At 38.6% G+C, this 7,722-nt stretch overlaps 2 protein-coding genes across 2 annotated transcripts in view; one reads left to right on the top strand and one right to left on the bottom strand.

Moving 5' to 3' along the window:
• The window catches only part of NEK4 (NIMA related kinase 4), a 17,894-nt gene extending 13,024 nt beyond the window's left edge, over window positions 1-4,870 (top strand). The window contains exons 14-17 of the mRNA XM_009274682.2: window positions 522-610; window positions 1,271-1,476; window positions 3,073-3,206; window positions 3,922-4,870. Coding sequence (XP_009272957.1) covers window positions 522-610; window positions 1,271-1,476; window positions 3,073-3,206; window positions 3,922-4,014 — 522 coding nt within the window. The 3' untranslated portion in view covers window positions 4,015-4,870. The remainder of the gene's footprint in view (window positions 1-521; window positions 611-1,270; window positions 1,477-3,072; window positions 3,207-3,921) is intronic.
• Window positions 4,871-5,535: 665 nt separating this feature from the next.
• SPCS1 (signal peptidase complex subunit 1) lies at window positions 5,536-7,410 on the bottom strand. The gene is made up of 4 exons (XM_009274683.1): window positions 7,391-7,410; window positions 6,963-7,022; window positions 6,552-6,638; window positions 5,536-5,718 (listed from the first exon to the last, which is right to left on the bottom strand). Exons 1-4 carry the CDS (start codon window positions 7,400-7,402, stop codon window positions 5,596-5,598), a joined length of 282 nt encoding a protein of 93 aa, XP_009272958.1. The 5' UTR covers window positions 7,403-7,410; the 3' UTR covers window positions 5,536-5,595.
• Window positions 7,411-7,722: the final 312 nt, after the last annotated feature.

Genomic DNA, 7,722 nt, shown 5'->3' on the forward strand with positions numbered 1-7,722 from the left:
CGTATGTGCCTGTGCTAGTGATGTTTTTGCATATTGTTCTATGCACTGAACACAAGACTGTAGAGACACAAATGGTTAAAATCTCTGTATATTTTAGGGAATGCTGGGAACTTACTGAACTGATAAAAAAATATTTACATATTATTTTTAAAAGTGTATTAATGACCAATAGACAGGCTAAGGGTTTCGACTTTATAATATAGTTGGCTAAGAACTGACAGACATACATGATTTAATTGTTTTTAATACAGGCACTTGGTGAAGCATTTATAGTTGTTCTAACTGCATGACTGAGATGTAATGCTAGTCAAATAAGCATTTCATAAAGCATGTTGATGATGTCCTGTGTATTAGTTTGTTTTTAAAACCAAAGGTTACACCTTTTAAATATTATCAAGCTGAGTCTGTAAAAATATGCTTGTTGAAAGGGTTTTTTTCCATGTAAGAAAAGTAATTCATGCCATATTGATAAATTACTTTCAGCTATCAGAATTTTTGTCATTTATTCATTCTTCACTTAGAGAAAGAGAGAAACCCATTGCCTGTCTGATGATGAGTTAAGCTCTTCCACAAGCTCTACAGATAAGTCTGATGGAGATTCCAGGGAGAAGTAAGTATTTTGTTTAGTACTGTGTAAGAGTTTTCACTGCTATATTGGACCTTGACTTGGAGTGGAAAAAAAATGGCAGGAATTGCTTTCACACTTTATCTCTGCATAGTGAGTGATTGAAGAAGTATGTGGTGCATAAAGAAAACGAACTCCATTTAATTGTTGTCTCTCTGTGACTATAACTTTCCATTCTGAACTTTCTGGGACATGTGATCGCGTACCTCTGTTTTTTGTCAACTGTAGCTTCCCAGGAAACCAGTCTTCCAGCATCAAAAGACATATACTGTCAGGATGCATTAAAAGCATGAGTTCAAAGGTGCCAATATGCTTCCTTTCCACTGTGAACGAGGCTGTATTTATTTCTGATTTTATCAGTGTAAGCAACTTTTCAAAAAATATGCTCTGTTGCATGACAACAGGTGCAGCTACACAGGTAGCAGTAGCCAATAGGATTGTGAATTGTTGCTAGGCGAATGGGCTCTGAGCCTTTGTTAGATGAAGTACTGCTAATGGTGCTATTGATAAAACTGCACCACAAGAAGTAATTTAACATGGAATACTTAGCAGGACCTCACTAAACTTAGGGAAAGTCCTCTGAATGCAAGGTGGAAGTTGCATCATGAATGGTGACTGAACTGCATCTTATTTCTCCTCTACTAGAAAAAGCAATGTGAATGAGATGAATGACTTGGTGCAGCTAATGACATGGACACTGAAAATGGCCTCTAAGGAGAACTCTGAATACTGTGTAACCTCGACCCCAGCCCCAGAGTTTAAACTTCATAGAAAATATCGAGACACTTTGATTTTGCATGGAAAATCACCTGATGAATCAGAGGAATTAAAATTTGAAGATATTTCTTCAGGTCTGTTGCTCTGTTACTGCTTTAAATGAATGGTTGTCAACTGCTAATAACCAAAGAAAAACCTGCTAGTGGGCAACAGAAGGCAATCCACTCTTATTTCTTCTCAAGTCTCAACAATGCTTACAGAAGTAAACATCTTTCTAAATTTTGTGTGCAAAACTGCTGTAGTTGTGGTTTACTTGCCAATGAAAGGAATGTGTCATTGATCTGTGTAATTATTGAAGAGGGAAAGCTGGTCTGCAATATGATTTTTTTCCCCATGTGACTTATACTTAGAAGCTTCCAAAATGAACAGTCGGAGTTGAGTATTTTGAAATAAGATTTTTTAAGGCATTCAAACGATTTGATAGCTGTAAAGCTTTGTGAATTATGGATAAAGCTAAAATTGTACACAAAGCATTAAAAACAGTGGAGGTTTGTACAAGTATAGAAGTTCATACTCATTGCAGAATTTGGGCAAGCTTATTTTTCCTGTATATACAGGTGCAAGAATCAAATCACTTTTCATATTTAAGGTCTGGTTTAGACCTTAAGTATGTATATGTATTCCAAAAAGCAAGAAAAAATTGTATTTGCTATGATTGCACTTCCTATGCAACAACAACAAGTGAAAATGCTGAGGGTGGGTTTTTGAAGTCTCAAGACCTTCTTGTGCTTATTGTTTTAAATGATGAGGATTCTACTTGTAACTAGCCTGGTGATAGGCAAAGCAATGGGAGAATACTGGATTTTACTCTGGTAAGCTGATTCTGCATAGCTGAAGTAAAATACATTGAAAGATTTTGTCTCTAAACAGGTATGACAGAATGCTGAAGGTACAAATTTCAGTGGTATTTTTTCTTTTGTCCGTTTTTCTCACTCGTAAGTATTGTATAGCGAGATCCTCCAGCTGTTTACTTCCTACCACTTGGGATGACAGGGCTGCTGCATTTCTGAGCTGAAACTTATTTTAATTAGATCAGATACTTTATTTTCGGAAGGTGATCCATGCTATGAAAGGAGTGTTGGTGATTTCAGTGACTGAAAGAGCAAGCTAGTGTTGTCAGTTCAGTTCCTAATGGAGGCCTCCCCTTATTAAATGACTATCTCTTGTTGGCAGCTTCAGCTGAGGAGCAAAAGATTCAAAGGCTGTTGAGACAAACAGGCAGATGGCAGAAATGGTGCTATTAGTGTTTTACAGTGATTAAACTTTTTTCATGTTTGCTGTAAGTACAAGTGATTGAATTATTAAAATATTTGGGGGGTGGTGTAGTATTAGAGAATAGTACTTTTCATTCAAATAATATTTGTCATATAGTATGCAGGAACCACCTGAAACAAAGTTGCAGGGACCTAATTGTGCAAGCTATGTCTGCATCGACTTTGTACTGTCCACTGTTCTAAGAGTTAGCACCTGAGTGCTTCTGATTCACCACGTTTGTTGATCGTTCTAGCTAGTCAGTTCAGATAAACAGTTATTTCATGCAAATGGTCAGCTGGAATTCTGTGGTAATACTTACAATGTCGTCCCATATTCTTCTTCTGCACAGGGTACAAAAATTGACTATATGGAAAGTAATTATTACTGCATCGATCTATTTTATTTTTATTTAATAGGTATGTTATCAGTTCCTGACAGGATTAGGAGAATGGTTGAAATCCTGAGATCTGACGTGGTGCAAGGATTGGGAGTGAAACTCCTTGAGAAGGTGTACAGCATCATGGAAGAAGACGATGAAGTGAAAAGAGAGGTGAATGTCTTTCATGTTAAAATTGTTTAATTTCTTTATAAACCTAGATAAATGAGCAGGGTCTTTACCACTTCCCTCCCCCCCCCCCCCCCTCAAAACCTCGATTCCAAAAAGTGTTTATGTAGTCATTGGCAGGCAAGGGCCTAAGTATATTGTCATTTGCAATCTTAACAAGTTAACAATTCTGAATGTGGACTATGTTCACCACAAATTCTTCAGGAAGTATAGGAGCTTTAGAATTGTATCATGGTCCTGAGTTTGTGGAAGATGTGAGAGATGCGAATAATTTTACTCTGTGGTATTTCTCCAATAACAATTTCTTTTGAACCATAACTTTTTGCCTTCGCATTACTTTGCCTAATGCCCCTTATGTCCAAAGTGAGAAACAGTTTAATGTCTATAGACATTATAGATAGAGGTGAGTGAGCAGTACCTCCAGCTCATTTGATTCAAAACTTGGTAACAAATAAAATACTGATGGGTAAGTATAACCTGTGAAGATCCAATTTATATTTTAAATTGTCGGGTGGGATTTGGAACTCTCTTGCCTTCAGACAACAAAGACTCTTCCGTTTTTCTTCCATCTATGTTGTCAAACTTCACATGCTGCTTTCAGTTGAGTGCTTTGGTATTTTTTTTGTTAATATTTTGGTAGTTCCTGCTTTTTTCAATGATGTCAGTAAATTTTGTGGGGTTTTTTTTGTGTTCTAAATAGCTGCAGTTGCGGGAGCATATGGGAGACAAGTATGCAAGTTACAGTGCGAAGGCACGCCATCTGAAATTTCTTGAAGAAAATGTGAAGTTCTGACCAGAACTTTCTCCTTAAAGCAGAGGACTGTTTTATAGCTCGTTTGATAGATTGGACCAGCTTATAAAGCACGTTTATCCATTGACCTCCTTTGCTGGAATAAGGAGGTGAACTTGCAAAAAATGTTATCGTTTGTAGCAATATTTTTCATGTTAAAATGTGAACCAGGCTATCACTTTCTCAGAAGAGAAACTGTTTAGTTTAATTTTTATTCTCTTAATGAAACTTTAAAAAGTTGCTTTTTATAGATGCAAAGACGGATGGATACCAAGTTTCATATACAAAGGAGTGTCAAAAAATGATGTTTTGATTTGAATGTCATAGCAAAAGTTTTTTTGGGATGGTCATATACTAAATATGGTAATGAAATCTATGCCAAGGCTATGGTGTGATAGGCTATAAGCTATTATATCAAATAGTTGTGAAGACTTAGCAGGCAGAAACAATTACTAATTTTTGTAGCACCAAAAGCCCTCCAGGTTCTGTAAATTGCCAAGCTGAAGTGCTAAAGGGGGTGGTTGTACTGCTTTTAAGCAGAGCCTTTCCTTTTCTGTCTTACTGCTAAGGCAATCACCAAGGTGGTGGAAAGTATTTGGAAACTGGATAAAATAAGTCTGAAAGGAACACAGCCATGGTTACCATGGTCCCAGCTGGAGAAATCCCTTTGCCTTACAAATACTGATTTCTTTTAGGAATGAAAGTGCCCAAGACCAGGGTCACTTAGAGGAAACAGGTGTCTTAGCTTTTCCCTTTCTTTGCCTCTAGATTGTGTTGCCACACATGCCCAGGCATTGTCATATACCATCACTACAGAAAAAGCATGTGTTCTTTTTAAAGGATAAAGCAGTCAAAAGGGAATTGACTTTGTAAAATAAAATTTTAAATGCACAACCTGTCTCTTTTCCTGCCTCTAGCTTAAATATTGTAACCTCCAGCACCTGAGGGAAACTAACATGACAGTCAGTAGTAAAAAAAGTGCAATACCTGTGGATCCTGCTGCCTCTCACATAATAGAAGTTCAAGTTATGAGGTTTCAAGAGCTATTGTATTATGCAGACTCAAGATGTTACTTTCTCTAACCAGGCAAATTTATTTTAAACAAAAAAATGCCACTCTGTAATCTCCTATCCTAGAATACATTCCAATTCTTAGCATTTTTGAGGACTGTGGGGTATGTACTGTTTTGCCATACGTGTTACAACCTGACACTACCGATAGCTTGATTTACACAAGGTTAGAAATATTTAATAGAAGTCCAGCTGTATATTATCTTTTAGGCTATGGCAACAGCTTAAATAGGCTTGATTTGATTTGCTGTGTTCCTTTTTACTAAAATACTTGAGTGAGAGGAGATCTCCAGTAGAGTTCTAAAGTTAATCCCCCCACACCTGCCTTCCCAGTGACTTCACTGGAACTCCAGCCAAAATTTAGAGAGCCTTCATGCTCTCTGCAGATCTTTGTGTACTCATGGTAGTATACAAAGTAGTAAGAAAAAAACCAAACACTGAGCCAAGAAGTATCTCCCAGTGGAAATGCATTTAACAAAATTTAACAAAGTAACAGTATGAAGAGCCACATTTTTTAGCTTTTAGCGTGTCTCTTTGGCTTTCTGTCTGCTGGCTTCTTTTCTTCTGTTCCTGACTCTTGGACAGGTAGCCACTTCAGAGGATTGCGGCGGTACATAGGCCACGGAGGGAGCGTTAGCTTAGAGAAGAGGAATGAAGTCAGAACATGTAAATCAAGATGCTAGATAAGAGAGAGATTATATATAGTCTACACTGTATACTGCATAGTATACAGCTATGGACCCCAGCTCATTGCAAGGAGGAGGACGACAGCACCCACCCTGAAGAAAAAAGGATACCCCTGGACTACTGAGGTAATGCCAGCATCCCAGCCCCTCTAACAAACACCCCTGTGAAACCCTCCCATTATTTGGCATCAAAGATAAGTAATGGATGATGATGATGCTGTAGAATTATAGTGGCTTTTCAAAACAGTAGTATGTGTGTGTTAAGTAGTGATCGGTCATATCACGTTGTATCTGAACGCTTGAAAAGTAGAAGAACCACATGTAAAACCACACTTGGTGCTCCCCAATTGGAACGGGACACCTCACGTGCATGAATAAGGAATTACTCTTGTAATTCTATACTTTGCATCCTAGCCTCTCTCCTCGGTCAGCACGGGCCAGCTGCAAAATTTTCGTGACAAGCTACTACTAGAAAGCCTTACTGTCCTTTCTGTTATTGATGCTATCAGCTTGACTTAAAAGTAACATTTAATTGAAATGAAAAACTAATTCAATGTTATGTAGCAGTATGAAATCCCAGTGTTCTCTAAAATCTTACTAGCATTTGAGAAAAGGCACTTACTGCCTTGTAAAGCACATTCTACAGATCAAAGAAAGTACTAACAATGTATTAACAATCTGAATTACATAGCGAACATTTGTCTGTGCTGACAGCCCCTTAATTTAATGATTATTTCAGGTTAATTAGTGCATGTATTTTCTGGTTTGGGGAAAAAATTCTTACCAAACACGATAAAGCAAATCCAGCCATAACTATATAGACAGTCCATCCAAACTGTTCAGTGATGTATCCATAGATGAAACCAATTATCTGCAAAAAAATAAAAAAATTAAAATCAAACAAAACCATTTCCCATACCATGAATAAGTTGGGGGGCGGGGGGGAGAAGCAGAAAAATAGAGGTTTTTCAAAAGCACAGTTCATACATCTTTCTACCCTTGTTTTCAAAGTTGTAGGCCAATAATGAAAGTAAAAGATTGAAAGAGAAGTCTTAATCCATGACAGCCCCTCTGATTAATCTAAAACTTTTAGTGACCCAGTTAAGCCAAACAATCAGAAAAAAACCCTTGTTTGTAAGATCAGAAAACAAAATAAAGTCATTTATGTTATCACCCATAGCTCTAGCGTACTTACTGCGGAGACAAGAATGATTCCTTGAAAAATATGTTCTGCTAATTTTTGGCCCTTGTAGTCCTGTGGAAAGAGAGATTTTTTGTCAATTACCCAAAACACAAACCTACCAGTTAAACTCTTTCAGGTTAGAGCCTAGAGTCAGTCTGACCACAGGTTCACAGCTTTTTTGTTCAACTTTCAAACCAGACTGGAATTATTTTTCTTACGATGTCTGGATTTCAAGTGTAAAAGAACTAAGCTCTTAATTCACCTAACACCTCCCCCCTCCAGTCTTGACCACATCACCTAAAAATAAAAGCGAGCACTGTCTGCTCAGGATAAGTAACGCAAGTGCAAAATACCATTGTAGTTAGCTTAACACCACTGCGTGAAAGCCGTAACACCACAAAAGAGAGTGTATGCTTGAGAGGATACGATACGTCTATCACCTGTGTTTGCATCGCTTCAGAAAACGCGGCTCCCGATGAAAACGCTTTGCCTTCTGGCTGTATGTAGCACCGACAGAAAAGCATAGAGGGGCTTCCCTTGCGCAGCTGGGCGCTACCTTCATTTTACAGCACGTTAAAGCTCGACTTTTCAGACCAGAACATCGCGGTTACAGGGCGCGCAGCCCCAGCGGCCGCTCCTCACGCGCGGGTGCCCGCACCGCCCGGGGGACGGGGAACCCTACAACCCGCACGCAGCCACGTCGCCAGTAGCGACGAGGGGACGAGGGCCCGGGCGCGGCCGGGCCTCCCGCGGCGGCTGCCCCAACGTCTGC

Source organism: Aptenodytes forsteri, unplaced genomic scaffold, assembly GCF_000699145.1.
Source record: "Aptenodytes forsteri isolate BGI_AS27 unplaced genomic scaffold, ASM69914v1 Scaffold528, whole genome shotgun sequence".
Lineage (NCBI taxonomy): Eukaryota > Metazoa > Chordata > Aves > Sphenisciformes > Spheniscidae > Aptenodytes > Aptenodytes forsteri.

What these genes read in the sequence shown, in the direction of transcription:
- SPCS1 (XM_009274683.1), bottom strand. An exon ending in GAATCATTCTTGTCTCCGCA is followed by an intron (nt 6,639 to 6,962) that starts GTAAGTACGCTA and finishes ATTTTTTTGCAG; the next exon opens with ATAATTGGTTTCATCTATGG. An exon ending in GATTTGCTTTATCGTGTTTG is followed by an intron (nt 5,719 to 6,551) that starts GTAAGAATTTTT and finishes CTCTTCTCTAAG; the next exon opens with CTAACGCTCCCTCCGTGGCC.